Source organism: Anolis sagrei, chromosome 3, assembly GCF_037176765.1.
Source record: "Anolis sagrei isolate rAnoSag1 chromosome 3, rAnoSag1.mat, whole genome shotgun sequence".
In the NCBI taxonomy this organism is placed as follows: Eukaryota; Metazoa; Chordata; class Lepidosauria; order Squamata; family Dactyloidae; genus Anolis; species Anolis sagrei.
Genome location: NC_090023.1, coordinates 269,878,632 through 269,895,098, shown reverse-complemented (window position 1 = coordinate 269,895,098; position 16,467 = coordinate 269,878,632). Strand labels below are relative to the sequence as shown.

Genomic DNA, 16,467 nt, shown 5'->3' with positions numbered 1-16,467 from the left:
ACCCTACTTCGGTCAATGTGACTTAAGCAATGTGCCGTCATTGAATTCTTGACAGCAGAAGGTGTCACTTCAACATCTTTAATGACGCACAGTACTCACATCAGCACAATCACAAGAAACAGCTTGCATTCTCTGATGAATCTCCTTTGAGGGTGACACCTTCTGCTGTAAGAGATCTTGTGATCTTGGTTTTGGCTTTCAGTCTGCTGAGGTTAAATAGTGTCATATGGTCTGCAGTTGATGGTGGTTGGTGATGGAAGGGTTAATGTGAGTATTAGTTCTAAAGGGTTTAATAGTCTGTAAGTAAGAGTTCATGGGTGAAAGCAATTAAGGGTGGAGGTATGCAAGAGATGGGTTGCAGCTGTTTGTTTCTGGATATAAGGAGCTAGCCTTGGCACTGCCTTGGCACTGATCTTTGGGAGAAAAGTATCTGTTGCATTTTGGTGGTGGTTGCTGCTGGTTTTTCCCCCAGGTCTGTTGGATTTTTGGTATCCTGACCTGTCTCCTGTAATCTTGGAATCCTGGACCCTTTGGACTGGCTTTTGACTATGGTATAGACTCTGTTATTGAACTCTTGGCATTTGACCACTGGACTGGACCCTTTTGACTACGAAGTTATTTTTGCTATCTGTTTTTGTTTATTCTGTAGCTGAGTGCTATCTTTGTGTTTTATATTTTGGTCTGTTAAAACAGCCAGCAAGTAAGAGCTGTTTTAATTAAACTGTTTGATAAAACTGGGAGTTTTGATTCATCTCTACCTAAATAAGGTAGAGCCCTAGCAATGTGACAAATAGCTTGCCATCCATCCGATAGATGATTTCCACTCTGGTGGGAAACTTCCCATTAACAAGATGAAGTATCATAGCAATGAAGATGGAAAATAAGGTTGGGGCAAAAACACATCCCTGTTTGACACCTAATTCTACCTTAAATGGGTCATTTTGGGAGCCATTTCTGTCCAAGACTGTTGCCATCATGTCATCATGGAGGATGGCTCTGAATGAGACATGCCGCATTATCACGGGGTGTCTGCGCCCTACACCACTGGAGAAATTACACTGCTTAGCTGGTATTGCACCACCTGACATCCGCTGGGAAGTAGCAGCTAATAGTTAAAGGACCAAGGCAGTGACATCTCCAGCTCATCCCTTGTTTGGGCATCAGCCAACACGTCAATGACTTAAATCTAGAAATAGTTTTCTAAGATCTACAGAGACACTCGCCGGAACACCTCAGCAAGCGAGAGTCCAAACGTGGCAGGCTCAAACCCAGAACCTCAACCCAAATGAGAGACTCCCCCCTGGGCACACAGAGGACTGGGCGACTTGGAAGGCGCTGAACAGACTGCGCTCTGGCACCACGAGATGCAGAGCCAACCTTCAGAAAAGGGGCCACAAAGTGGAATCCACGACATGCGAATGTGGAGAGGAGCAAACCACTGACCACCTGCTGCAATGCACCCTGAGCCCTGCCACAGACACAATGGAGGACCTTCTTGCAGCAACACCAGAAGCACTCCAAGTGGCCAGATACTGGTCAAAGGACATTTAATCAACTACCAAACTCACAAATTTTGTATTTTGTCTGTTTGTTTGCTTTGTTCTGTTAGAAATGTAATATAATTGACTGGTTGCCCTGACACGGCAAATAAAAATCATGGAGGACATTATGCCCCTCCAGTAACAAATTATCACCCACTTCATCCTTCAGTAGATGTGTGATCACATGCCCATTAGAACTGTATTTTCCACCAGTTCAGCACACTAGGGTTACAGTCAATGTATTCCTGTCTAACAGTGCATTACCTAACAAAAACAAACAAACAAACAAACAAGGAAGGAAGGAAGGAAGGAAGGAAGTTCAAAAACCAATGGAGATTTCCTAATGGCTTTTTAGTATTAATCTAAAAGTCAGGGAGGAGAAGGAAAATTTCAAGAGCACCGTTTTGGGTCATTCTGCCTCTTTCCATTTCTGGTGCGCTTGACTCAGCTGCTGGCACAAGTCGCCGTAAAAATTAAAAACAACCCTTGGTTTTGTATGTTATTACATTGTGTGGGTTTTTTATTTTGCAATAGAGGAATGCAGAACATGAGTAAGCTCCTTCTGCCAGACGTTCTTCCCTTTCATCAAAAATATCACAACTCGAGATTGAAAAGTAGTAGTACTATGTTCATTTCCTGATGCTATAGGGTGCATCTATACCAGGCACGGGCAAACTCTGGCCCTCCAGGCGTTTTGGACTTCAACTCCCACAATTCCTAACAGCCGGTAGGCTGTTAGGAATTGCGGGAGTTGAAGTCCAAAACACCTGGAGGGCCAGAGTTTGCCCATGCCTGATCAATACTGTCAAATTAATGCAGTTTGGCACCACTTGAACTCCTAAGGCACAATGCTAGGCAATTTATGAAGTCTTTCACTTTCTTAGCCAAAGGGTTCTGATGCCTCATCAAACTACAACTCCCAGGTTTCCATAGCACTGCGTTGTGCTATGGAACACAGCTGATGTAGCCAGCTGATGATGATGAGGGGTTGGGGGTGCAGGGTCTAATGCTTCGGTGCGTGCCCAGACAGAGAGGGTTTTGGAGCAAGATGGTTCTCCAATTAGGGAAATGGAGGGGATTTTGGAGCAAGATGTTGTTTCTGAGTGTGGGAATGAATCTGCTTTGGAAGCCAACAGGCAGCGAAGGGAGGATAACATTAGTTAATCCAAAGAAGAAGCTGGCTTAGACAGAGATACCAGGCTACTCCTGAGGGGGAGGAAATTCAGGTACAAGCAAAGACATGGGGAGGAAAGGGAGAAGTATGCCTCTCAAGGTCAATGGAATGCGTTCATGTTTTGCAGTCCTTGTTGCACTCCAGGACAGGAATAATCCTCTGACTGTAAACACCATATGTTGAATAGGAAAAATAAATCATTTTATTTATTTATTTGTTTATTTATTTATTTGCAGTATTTGTATACCGTTTTTCTCACCGCTAAGGGGACTCAAAGCGGTTTACACATAATTGGCAAAACTTCGATGCCATACATTGGACACTGACGCGATGCCAAACCGTAACAACCACAATAATAAAACCACAATTAAACATAAATCATAATTAGACAGTACATAAGCAATCATTAAAACAATAAATAATAAAAACAGTCTCGCCAGTCGTATTATCATTCCAGTCCATGTCCTTTAAATTTTACAGACATCTACTGTCCGAAGGCCTGATCCCAAAGCCATGATTTTAATTTATTTCTAAAAGCCAGGAGGGAGGGAGCAGATCTTACCTCATTTGGCGAGGGGCCACCGCCAAGAAGGCCCTGTCTCTCGTCCCCGCCAGATGCATTTGTGCAATTGACGGGAGCGAGAGCAGGGCTTCCCCGGATGATCTTAGATTACAAGATGGGATGTAGGGGTGGATTTGTTCAGAAAGTAGGCTGGGCCAGAACCGTATAGAGCTTTATAGGTCAAAACCAGCACTTTGAATTGGGCTCGGAGGTGGACTGGCAGCCAGTGGAGCTGGCACAACAGGGGGGTGGTATGCTCCCTGTATGTCGCCCCAGTTAGTAATCTGGCTGCCGCCTGTTGGACTAGCTGAAGTTTCCGAACCATCTTCAAAGACATTGAAGATAAGTAAAAAAATAAAATAAAATAAATAAAGCAAAAGGCACTTTAAAGAAATGGGTAAATCCAATTAGGTAAGAAGATAAGCAGGAACAAATTAGTCCAAGGTAGAGTTCAGAAAAGTCCATAAAAGCAAAGTCCACTCAACTCCAATACAATCCAGAAAATCAGGAATACATTGATCCAAAGCTTGAAATCCAGGAATCAAAACCATGAAACAAGAAATATCTTAGCATGAATCTTTAAAGCAAGGCTTCCATGAACAAGGACGAGAACTTGGCATGATTCTAAACAATGCTTCATTTTCATGTTCTCTCTCATGAGAACTCTCTGGTAACAATTCAGAAAGCACACCATCATCCCCACACCCCTCAGGGACAGTCTCATGGGAAACTACACTTTGAATAGGGATCTCCTCGTTATTCCCTGCATCAGTATCACTGACCAAACCATTGCCATCTTGAAACTCATCTTGAACCTCATTAACCTCATTCCCCACATCCAAAGCACCCTGATCCTGAAACACAATCACAGGCTGAACTCCAACAGTTCTTACATGAGAGAGAGAGAGCTGTTAGGATTTCAGATCAAGCAACGTTGCAATTGGAGTGGGAAACTCCTGTCTTGTTCCTGGTTCATGCTTTAAGCTCAAGGTCCAAGATTCCTTGTCAAGTTTTGCTTCATGCTTTATGGATTCATGCTCTTGTTTTGTTAATTGTTTTCTGGATTAATGTTCACGTTTTAACTCTTCTTTACCTATTGCATATTTATTTATTTATTATTTATTTCTGGTACTTCTACCCCGCCCTTCTCAACCCCCGAGGGGGGACTCAAGGCGGCTTACAAAAAGGCAGAATTCGATGCCTACACAAGATATACATACTAGGTTTGTGCAATCCATGGTTCTAAAATTTCAGAACTCTAACAAAACTTTCAAAATTTAATTATTATTTCATTATTGGTGATTTTAATGACAGAACCAATTAGGAACTGCCATTTATTATGAAATTTTGAGAGTTTTGTTAGAGTTCTGAAATTTTCACCACCAGAACTTTAATTTTGTAAGTACTTTAGAACCATTTAGAACCATGGATTGCCCAAGCCTAATACATACATACAAAACAGCAGTTAAAACAATTAACGAGTTAAAATAATCAATAGATAACACAATTCAGTAAAACTAATCTCATGTTCAGCGTTCAGAGTTCCATAGTTCCATTCCGTTTTGTCAATTCCATCGTCAAGTCCTTTCTTTACCTGCCAGAATGTCCAAATGCCTGGTCCCAAATCCAAGTTTTCAATTTTTTTCCTAAATGAAAGGAGGAATGCCGCTAATCTAATTTCCCCGGGGAGTGAATTCCACAGGTGAGGGGCCACCACTGAGAAGGCCCTGCTCCTCGTCCCCGCCAACCTCACTTGTGATAGAGGCAGGGTCGAGAGCAGGCACCCCCAGAAGATCTTAGACTCCGAGGTGGGACGTAGAGGGAGATCCGTTCAGACAGATACGCTGGGCCGGAACCGTATAGGGTTTTGTAGGTCAAAACCAGCACTTTGAACTGTGCTCGGAATTGGATCGGCAGCCAATGGAGCTGACACAGCAGGGGGGTGGTATGCTCCCTGTATGACGCTCCAGTGAGCAGTCTGGCTGCCTCCCGCTGGACTTGCGGGAGGGACTTCCTTTCTATAGTAACACTTAGATTTTTACCCTATTATTTGCTAAAGGTGTATTTGGTCCTTCTATGTGTTTTATCAATAAACTGTTTATTACCACTTGTCTGAACGCATCCACTCCTACATCCCATCTAAGATCATCTGGGGAAGCCCTGCTCTTGCTCCCGTCAACAGCACAGATGCATCTGCCGGGGACGAGAGACAGGGCCTTCTCGGCTGTGGCCCCCCACCTATGGAACACTCTCCCAAATGAGGTAAGATCCACTCCCTCCCTCCTGTCTTTTAGAAAAAAATTAAAATCATGGTTTTGGGACCAGGCCTTCGGGTAGTAGAAGTAAATATATACAGCATTTCAGAAAGATAATGAGTGGAACGGCGATTCGACGGAACGACGAGACTGTTTCATTGTTTTAATTATTGTTTTTGTTGGGGTTCAGCCTGCGTGTGAACCTGAACCTGATTCTCTGATTGTATTTCCTGATGCAACTGAACAGGCTACTGAACATGTTTTTTCCCCTGATGGTTTGGAAACTGTTGATTCTGAGGTCAGTGGCTTGGAAAGTGAAACTGCATTTCCTGATGGGAATGTTTCAGAATCAAGTGGTGATAGCTCTCCAGAGGAGCTAGCACCTGCCTTTTTTAAATGAGGATAGAAAAGGACAGATTTGGAAAAACAGGAGTGAATTGACTGTGAGAGCCGTTCAGCAGTGGAACTCTCTGCCCCAGAGTGTGGTGGAGGCTCCTTCTTTGGAAGCTTTTAAGCAGAGGCTGGATGGCCATCTGTCAGGGGTGATTTGAATGCAATATTCCTGCTTCTTGGCAGGGGGTTGGACTGGATGGCCCATGAGGTCTCTTCCAACTCTTTGATTCTATGATTCTATGATTCTAATTGCAGAGTCTGCGAAGGTCAAGCAGATTAAAGGAAAGGAAGGCACAAGCTTCAAAGCCTGGAGGCGTGTCCTGAAACAGTTTCTTTAGTTTAAAGTGTCTCTCCCCGGGCTGTCTCGTTAGATCAAGTATCGTTAGATCAAGTATCGTCTTGTTTCCTGATCTGGGTTGCAACAGTTTTATTGCTTGTGGATGTACTGCTTTTAACTTGATTTATGTCTAATTGTAGTGTATAACTGTAATTGTTTGTACTGGCATTGAATTTTGCCATTACGTATGTGTAACCCACTTTGAGTCCCACTTGGGGTGAGAAAAGCGGTATACAAATACTGTAAATAAATAAACAAACAAACAAATAAATAAATCTGGTTTCCTGGTGAGTGCTGTGAGCAAGGTGAACTCCTGCTGAGATGCAGCAGACCGAGCAATAGTAGTTAAAGTGGCATGAAACTACATTAATTCAGCAGTGCAGACACATTCCGAAGTCACTATTTTAATTTTCCCTTTGTGCCCAAAATATGGGCCCAATTTTCGCTTCAAAGCTTAGGCCTGGAATCCTGTTGTGTTTCTTTCAAGCTGAGGGAGTCTATAAACATTATAAAACTTTAAAACTACAGTCATCTCTATCCTCATTAAAATGTCCAGTAATAAAAAAGCAATCATATTTATAGTCAATATAAAAATCACTTTTTCTCAGAATCCTACAGATGGAAGTCATAACAGCGTTCTTTCCCGCAATGGTATACTTTCCCCTCTGTCCACACACAAACACATTGAAGATGTCATTCATGGCTAATTTTGTTCTCAAAGGAAACAAAATGTGACCCAAGCAATAATTTCTCTTCACTGCAAGAAGGTTGTTGAAAGCATTGCCCTTTTGGAAGACTATCTGCAGTCTGTGCAAGATTCGCACAAAGTAGTTTTGTGCCAGAAAGAGCATTTTCCGTTCAGAAGACAGTATTTCTGTGCAGGAAATTCATTTTTTTGTGCAGAAACACTGCTCTCTCTGGGTGTGTGTGTGTGTGTGTGTGTGTGTGTGTGTTGTTGGAGCATGTAAGAACTTTATTATTTATTTATTTATTTGCTGTATTTGTATACCGTCTTTCTGAGCCAATTGGCAACTCAAGCCGGTTTCCAACAAATCAGTATACATAAAATGTAATAGGTAAAAAACATTAAACAGTATAAAACATCATAAAAACAATAAAAGCGACATCATCAGCGTCTCATTATTCTCAAGCGTTGTCCAATTCCATTGTCAGGTCATTCGATTTCCCGTATTAGCTACTCTGCATTTGTAAATGCTTGCTCGAATAGCTACGTTTTAACTTGCCTCTGAAACATCAAGAGGGAGGGAGCAGATCTGATCTCCCTAGGTCATTCCATAGCTGAGGGGCCACCACTGAGAAGGCCCTGTCTCTCGTCCCCACCAAACGTGCTTGTGACGAAGGAGGGACCGAGAGCAGGGCCTCTCCAGATGATCTTAAAGTCCTCAGTGGTTCGTAAGGGGAGATACGTTCGGATAGGTAAGTTGGTCCAGAACCATTTAGGGCTTTATAGGCTGGCACAACAAGGGGGTTGTATGCTCCTGTTAACAATCTGGCTACCGTTCGTTGGACTAGTTGAAGCTTCCGGACTGTCTTCAAAGGCAACCTCATGTAGAGAGCATTGCAGTAGTCTATACGGCATGTAACTAGAGCGTGGACTACTGTGGTCAAGTCTGACTTCCCAAGATATGGGCGCAGCTGTGGCCAAGTTTTAACTGTGCAAATGCTCCCCTGGACACCGCCGAGACCTGAGGTTCCAGGCTCAGCGATCAGTTAGTGAGTGTGTTAACTGTACAATGCAAAGCACAAAGCTGATTTGTAGGGCTGTTGTCAAGAATGGCTGTGGATAGTGAGATCCAAGCAACTATGGGTTTAGCCTAGTAAGAAAAGAGTTGTCAATATTCCAGGATAAATCTCACCAAGTTGAAGCAGAAGCCATGGAGGTATTTATTTCTGTTCCAGCTGAAAAAGGATGGCAGCTTCATTCATTTACTGAAGAGCCGCCATCCCCCAGTATAAGAAATTTGGGTTTGGTGGGCATTGAACTTGAGTTTTGGAGTTTTAGTTCACCTACATCCAGAGAGCACTGTGGGCTCATACCATGATGGATCTGAATCAAACTTGGCATGAGATTCCATCTGAACACGAGGAAGAACTTCCTGACCGTGAGAGCGGTTCAGCAGTGGAACTCTCTGCCCCAGAGTGTGGTGGAGGCTCCTTCTTTGGAAGCTTTTAAACAGAGGCTGGATGGCCATCTGTCAGGGGTGATTTGAATGCAATATTCCTGCTTCTTGGCAGAATGGGGTTGGACTGGATGGCCCATGAGGTCTCTTCCAACTCTTTGATTCTATGAATACTCAATATGCCCAAATGGTGGAGTTTGGGGAAAATAGACTTGACATTTGGGAGTTGCAGTTGCTGGGATTTATAGTTCATCTACAATCAAAGAGCATTCTGAATTCTACCAACGATAGAATTGGGACAAACTTCTGACACAGAACTCCCATAACCAACAGAAAATACTGTGTTTTCTGATAGTGTTTGGCGACCCATCTGACACCCCTCATGACCCCCTCCCCTGGGGTCCCGTCCCCCAAATTGAGAAACACTGATCTAAAGATTAGGACACAATTAGGACACAATGGAGGAATGGATTCAATTTGCAGGAAAATGGATTCCATCTGAATATTAGGAAGAAACTTCTGACACAGAACTCCCATGACCAACAGAAAATACTGTGTTTTCTGATAGTGTTTGGCGACCCCTCTGACACCCCTCATGACCCCCCCCCCCCAGGGGTCCCATCCCCCAGATTGAGAAACACTGCTCTAGAGACTAGGACACAATGGAGGAATGGATTCAATTTGCAGGAAAATGGATTCCATCTGAATATTAGGAAGAATATTAGCTGTTTGACTGCATGTTTGGGAGTCTGGCTTAGGCTCCTTCTCTGGAGGCTTTTCCAACAGAGACTGGATAGTGTCTTTCTGTATCACAGAAGAGCACTAAACTGGATGACCTTTAGGGACCCCTTCCAACTCTAGGAGAATATGGGCTCCTATGGTGGAGTTTCCTCCTTCTCTGAAGGTTTTTAAGCAGAGGCTGGATGGCCATCTGCTAAGAGGGATCGGATTGTGTCTTTCTGAATGGCAGAAGGGATTGGTTGGGATGGCTGTCCCAACTCTAGGATTCTGTGATTCTCCTCTTGTTTTTTGCCAGGTTCCTTGGACCCTTAGAAGAGAGTAGGTTACAAATTGTTGAAAATAATCATGACGTTCTTACCTTCTCCTTCTGGTGGTCTATAGGGATTGTACTTTGGTTTGGGGGCCACAACTGGAGCAAACTTTTTGGGTGTCTGCTGTGTGGATATGGAGACGCTGGGGGTCCCAAAGGCATGCGTGGTCTCCATCCTGGCTGTGACGTGGCCGACGGGCTCCCCCGAGTTCTTTGGTGGCAACCATGATGGGTGAGACATCTCTTGGGTTGCTAAGAAGAAGGGGAGAAGAAGACAGACAGATATAAACATACATATACATATTCAGATAATTACACATAAATGCATATAATAGAATCAGAGGGGGGGAAGGTAATCCCCAGGGTCATCCAATCCAACCCCCTTCCACCACTCAGGAAGACACAAACCAAGCTCTCCTGACAGATGGCCATCCAGCCTCTTTTTAAAAACCTCCACTGGACTTTACGCAGCAGCATATTTCATTGTCAAACAGCTCTTAGAGTGAGAACATTTTTGCTAATTTTGAGGCTTATCTTCTTTTCCTGAAGTTTGAATTCTTTAACCCTTTATGTGCTGAAAAGAAAAAATTAAATGCAAAGACACAGAATGGGGGACAATGCCTGGCTCGAGAGCAGTACGTGTGAAAAAGATCTAGGAGTCCTCGTGGACAGCAAGTTAAACATGAGCCAGGAATGTGATGTGGTGGCAAAAAGACCCAATGGGATTTTGGCCTGATCAAGAGGAGCATAGTGTCCAGATCTAGGGAAGTCATGCTCCCCATGCTCTATTCAGCTTTGGTTAGACCACACCTGGAATATTGTGTCCAATTCTGGGCACCACAATTCAAGAGAGAGATTGACAAGATGGAATGTGTCCAGAGGAGGAGAATGATCAAGGGTCTGGAGAACAAGCCCTATGAGGAGCAGCTTAAGGAGCTGGGCATGTTTAGCCTGCAGAAGAGAGGGCTGAGAGGAGACATGATAGCCATGTATAAATATGTGAGGGGAAGTCATAAAGAGGAGGGAGCAAGCTTGTTTTCTGCTTCCTTGGGGACTAGGACGCAGAAAAATGGCTTCAAACTACAAGAGAGGAGATTCCATCTGAACATGAGGAAGAACTTCCTGACTGTGAGAGCCATTCAGCAATGGAACTCTCTGCCCCAGAGTGTGGTGGAGGCTCCTTCTTTTAAACAGAGGCTGGATGGCCATCTGTCGGGGGTGATTTGAATGCAATTTTCCTGCCTCTTGCCAGAATGGGGTTGGACTGGATGGCCCATGAGGTCTCTTCCAACTCTAGGATTCTATGATTCTAATGTCGGGATGCATGCTTCATTATTATTTATTTATTATTTATTTACTATATTTATGTACCGCCCCTCTCAGCCCAGAGGCGACTCAGAGTGGTTCATAAATTGGCAACAATTTTGATGCCTCAACAATTATAACAAGTAAAAACAATCAAGAAAATCAAGAAATAAAAACCGTACAAAGCCTTAAAACATTATCGTGAGCGTCTCCATGTCCAATTGTTATTCCATTGCGTTATCAAGTAGGTCCATAATTCCGTTTAGTTATGCCGTATTTGGGAAGGCGTGCTCAAAATGCCAGGTTTTCACCTTTTTTTCTAAAATTCAGGAGGGAGGGAGGCAATCTTATATCTCTAGACAAGGCGTTCCACAGTCAAGGGGGCACCACTGAGAAGGCCCTGTCTCTCATCCCCTCCAGACACATCTGCGAAGTAGGAGGAAGCGAGAGCAGGGCCTCCCCAGAAGATCTTAACATCCTAGATGGGTCATAAGGAGAGATACATTACTTTGAGTATCTGATTCCACTGCTTTTCAGTAAGTGGAAAGTTTTTCTCTATGATTTTATGATTAGGATTTAATTCGATCAACAGCGCTTCAAGTATGACTCAATGCTATGGAAAACTGAGGATTTTAGTTTTGCAAAACCTTTAGCTTTGGGTTGCTGTGAGTTTTTTGGGCTGTGTGGCCAGCATTCTCTCCTGACATTTGGCCTGCATCTGTGGCTAATGGCATCTTCAGAGGTTCTGTTGGCAGTGATGCAAGTGGAGTGTGTATATACCTGTGGGAAAAAGGACCTTTGTCTGTTCAAAGCAAGTTTGAGTATTGCAGTTAGTGAGCTTGAGTAGCATCGAGTAGCCATGAAGCTGCACAGCCAATCAGATACAGGTGAAACATCAGGAGAGAATGCTGCTGGAACATGGCCATACAGCCTGAAAAACTCACAACAACTCAGTGATTCTGGTCATGAAAGTCTTTAATAACACTTGTAACTTTCTTTGTCAAAGAGTGTTGATGCCTCACCAAACTACAAATCCCAGGAGTCCACAGCATTGAGCCATAGGAATTAAAGTAGTGTCGAATTGCATTCATTCTACTGTGTAAATGCACCCCAAAGAATCATTTGTGACAGAAAACCAAGGTCAGCTTGACAGACAATGCTCCCAAATGGGAGAAAATATGATCTGAGATGAGGTGGTGAGATGAACAGAGTACAAGTTCCATGTTTTTTTAAAGAGTACGGCTTGTTCACTTAGTCTGTGGGGAAAACAGATAGATTTTCATGCCAAGGATTCCAGATATGCTGTGGGATATGTTTCCCCCCACAGCAAAGCATCATTACTAACATGGTTTTTATAGTCCAGGGCTGCCGTAATGACCACAATAAATACTCCGGAATACAAAGCGATGGTGAAAAACTTGTTGGTGCGGCGGAGAAAAATAATCTGGCTTTGGACAAGGAATGCAATAAACCTCAAGAGAAAGGATTTCGACACATGGTGCCGGTTATGGGGATTATTTCTTGGCAGCGTGCGGAGCGGCAGCCTCGTTATTCACTGCCCACTTAACCACATCAGATTGCAAAAGCTTCCACGGGATCATAATGAAGGAGAAGGCTCACCAAAGGGCACAGAAAAGATTAATCTTCCCCAAAATGGGTTGCAAAGAGCAGGGACCCCAATTGAGGGAAGAAAAGCTTGAGAAGCAGGATGGAAAGAGTGCAAGTGGGACTCTAAGAAGGAAGTTTAGTTGCTCGTAAATATTCAAGGTGAACATGAGCCAATAGTGCAATGTGGCAGCTATTTATTTATTTGTCGTGTCAGGGCAACCAGTCAATTATATTACAATTCTAACAGAACAAAACAAACAAACAGACAGAATACAAAATTTGTGAGTTTGGTAATTGATTAAATGTCCTTTGACCAGTATCTGGCCACTTGGAGTGCCTCTGGTGTTGCTGCAAGAAGGTCCTCCATTGTGCATGTGGCAGGGCTCACGTTGGTCAGTGGTTTGCTCTTCTCCATAGAATCATAGAATCAAAGAGTTGGAAGAGACCTCAAGGGCCATCCAGTCCAACCCCCTGCCAAGAAGAAGGAATATTGCATTCAAATCACCCCTGACAGATGGCCATCCAGCCTCTGTTTAAAAGCTTCCAAAGAAGGAACCTCCACCAGACTGCGGAGCAGAGAGTTCCACTGCTGAACAGCTCTCACAGTCAGGAAGTTCTTCCTAATGTTCAGATGGAATCTCCTCTCTTGTAGTTTGAAGCCATTGTTCCACGTCCTAGTCTGCAAGGAAGCAGAAAATAAGCTTGCTCCCTCCTCTCTGTGGCTTTCTCTCACATATTTATACATGGCTAGACTCACATGTCGTGGATTCCACTTTGTGGCCCCATTTCTGAAGGTTGGCTCTGCATCTCGTGGTGCCAGAGCGCAGTCTGTTCAGCGCCTTCCAAATCGCCTAGTCTTCTGTGTGCCCAGGGGGGGAGTCTCTCATTTGGTATCAGCCATGGATTGGGGTTCTGGGTTTGAGCCTGCCACTTTTGGACTCTCGCTTGCTGAGGTGTTCCGGCGAGTGTCTCAGTAGATCTTAGAAAACTATTTCTAGATTTAAGTCGTTGGCGTGCTGGCTGATGCCCAAACAAGGGATGGGCTGGAGATGTCTCTGCCTTGGTCCTTTCACTATTGGCTGCTACTTCCCGGCGGATGTCGGGTGGTGCAATACCGGCTAGACAGTGTAATTTCTCCAGTGGTGTAGGGCGCAGACACCCTGTGATAATGTGGCATGTCTCATTAAGAGCCACATCCACTGTTTTAGCGTGGTGATATATGTTCCACACTGGGCATGCATACTCAGCAGCAGAGTAGCACAGCACAAGGGCAGATGTCTTCACTGTATCTGGTTGTGATCCTCAGGTTGTGCCAGTCAGCTTTCGTATGATATTGTTTCTAGCACCCACTTTTTGCTTGATGTTCAGGCAGTGCTTCTTGTAGGTCAGGGCACGGTCCAGAGTGACTTCCAGGTATTTGGGTGCACTGCAATGCTCCAGTGGGATTCCTTCCTTTCCAGGTAATCCTCAAGAGCTCAGGATGCTGGTCTGTTCTTAAGGTGAAAGGCAGATATCTGTGTTTTAGATGGATTAGGGATGAGCTGGTTTTCCCTGTAATAGGCAGTAAGAGCACCTAGAGCAGCTAAAAGAAGGCAACACAGTTCTAGACTGCATCATAGGAGACTGGGGTTGATTCCGTTTTGGTTAGACCTCACCTCAAATAAACCTGCGTTCATTGAACCACGGTTCAAGGATTCAATGCAGAGATATAGGATGGTTGACACATGGCTTGGAAACACTGTATGTGAAAGGGATTGAAGTGTCTTAGTTGACCACAAGGGGAACATGAGCCAAGAGTGTGATGTGGCAGCTAAAAAAGCCAATGTGATTCCAGGATGAATCCCTGGGAGTCTAGGACAGTGTTTCTCAACCTGAGGATCGGGACCCCTGGGGCTGGCGGGGTTCACAAAAGGGTGTCAGAGGGGTCACCAAAGACCATCAGAAAACACCGTATTTTCTGTTGGTCATGGGGGTTCTGTGTGGGAAGTTTGGCCCAATTCTATCATTTGTGGGTTTCAGAATGCTCTTTGATTGTAGGTGAACTATAAATCCTAGCAGCTACAGCTCCCAAATGTCAAGGTCTATTTTCCTTAAACTCAACCAGGGTTCATATCTGGGCATATTGACTATTAGTGCCAAGTTTGGTGAGAACTCTTTGCCTGTAATGATAACTCTGTGTCCAGTTCTGTGCAAAGCAATTCAAGAAGGAGATGGACAAGATGGAAGGTGTCCTTAGAAGGGCAACCAAAATTGTCAAAGATCTGGAAGCCATGATTCCCTATCTGGAGTAGCTTAGGATTCCCGGTGAAGAGAAGGCTGAGAGGGGATATTGTAGCCATCATTAAATATTGGAAAGGATGCCCATTGAGGAGGGGAAAAACTTTCTGCTGCTCTGGAGACTAGGACATAATAAAGCAATAGGCTCAAATTCCAGGTGATGGGATTCCACTTAAACATTAGGAAGAGCTTCCTGACAATAACACACAAGATGAACTGAACCACCTCAACTGGGCTCTACAGGCCAATGGAGACTCCACCTCAGACATCAGGAGAGCTGCAAGACCGAGAACAAGCCACGAGAGTCAAGTCAGAGATCCACCCAGAGGAAAAGTGTTCTTGCCATACATCAAGGGAACCACTGATTGCAGAGGGAAGCTGATGAGGAAACACAACATACAAACTACCTACGGACCCACCAAGAAAATCCAATAAATGCTACGTTCAGCAAAGGACAAGAGCGATCCTCTCGCTTCTTCAGGAGTCTCCTGTAGACCATGCTGTGGACAAGTCTACAGAGGGACCACCAAACACAGCAGCATTGCCCAGACATGAATCAAGGACCATGAAAGGCACTGGAGACTACTTCAACCAGAGAAGCCTCCCTACTGTGCCACATCCTGATCTCCTTAAACTAGCATCTATTTCATCCATGAACTCAATGTCGCAGGACAGTGTGACAAAGGATCTGACCTCTTGGGGCTAGATAGGAATGTTAATTCAAGGACTCAAACAATAACCTAGGCCAGGCTCGAGAGCCTAAAGCTATCAGCCAGCCATTTGGCAAATGCCAGCCATTCTTAATCCAGTCAACTAGTCAACTCTGCAGAGCACCTGATGAACCAACCTGGACACAGCATATTATTTGAGAACACAGAAATGCTGGGCCACTCTCACAACCACCATGTCAGACTATGCAGAGAAGCCACTGAAATCCACAAGCATGTGGACAATTTCAACAGAAAGGAGGAAACCATGAAAATCAACAAAATCTGGCTACCAGTATTTAAAAAACTCTAAAATTACAACAGCACAACAACAGAGAGGAAACAAACAAGGACATCTAATCACCTCTCAACAAAAGATTGCTCCAGGCACTGCCAGGCAATCAAATGCTAATCAAGGTGGTCAGTTGAAACATTCACACCTAGCTCCAACAGGCAAGAGTCCTTTGTCCCACCCTGGTCATTCCACAGATATATAAACCCTTTTTCCTAGTTCCAACAGACCTCACTACCTCTGAGGATGCTTGCCATAGATGCAGGCGAAACGTCAGGAGATAATGCCTCTAGACCATGGCAATATAGCCCGAAAAAACCTACAACAACCCAATAACACATCTACTTTCTCAACATTTAATGCAAACAGGTGGAGTTCAAGGGACAGCCACCTTCCTTTTCTTTCCTATTAAATCAAAATCTCTCTAGAGAGACAGAAAATGAGCCCAGAAAGGAGTGACACAAATTCAGAATCTGGGTTTTTTTTGGAGGGAGGGATCGAGAGTCTCCTTGGCTCCCATCTGCTTGAATGCTTCCTCCCTTTCCCCGCATGTGCCCCTCATTAGCTCCTTCGCTTGTCTTTCGGAGCTTCTGCTAAGCAGATGTGAACATATTTAGTTTCAGATCTGTCTTGTTATTTCGTCTCGTGCTCAAACAGATGGCTGTTCTTTTCTTCTTCTTCAAATAAAGCAACGTTCGTCAAAAATGACAAAAAAAAAAAAACCTCTTTGCGGAGGCACTGCGTCGAGAAAAAAGAAAAAGGAGCAACGTATGTACAAGAAAACCAACAGGCTGCCAACCCAAGTGAAGGCGCTCAGAGAGATC

The 16,467-nt window shown here is 44.2% G+C and overlaps 1 protein-coding gene across 4 annotated transcripts in view; it reads right to left on the bottom strand.

Annotated features, from left to right (window-relative positions):
- Positions 1–16,467, bottom strand: part of LPP (LIM domain containing preferred translocation partner in lipoma) — a 398,174-nt gene that overhangs the window by 223,840 nt on the left and 157,867 nt on the right. For all 4 annotated transcript variants that reach the window (XM_067466127.1, XM_067466130.1, XM_067466126.1 and 1 more), the window contains exon 4: positions 9,503–9,706. In XM_067466127.1, coding sequence (XP_067322228.1) covers positions 9,503–9,695 — 193 coding nt within the window. In that variant the 5' untranslated portion in view covers positions 9,696–9,706. The remainder of the gene's footprint in view (positions 1–9,502; positions 9,707–16,467) is intronic.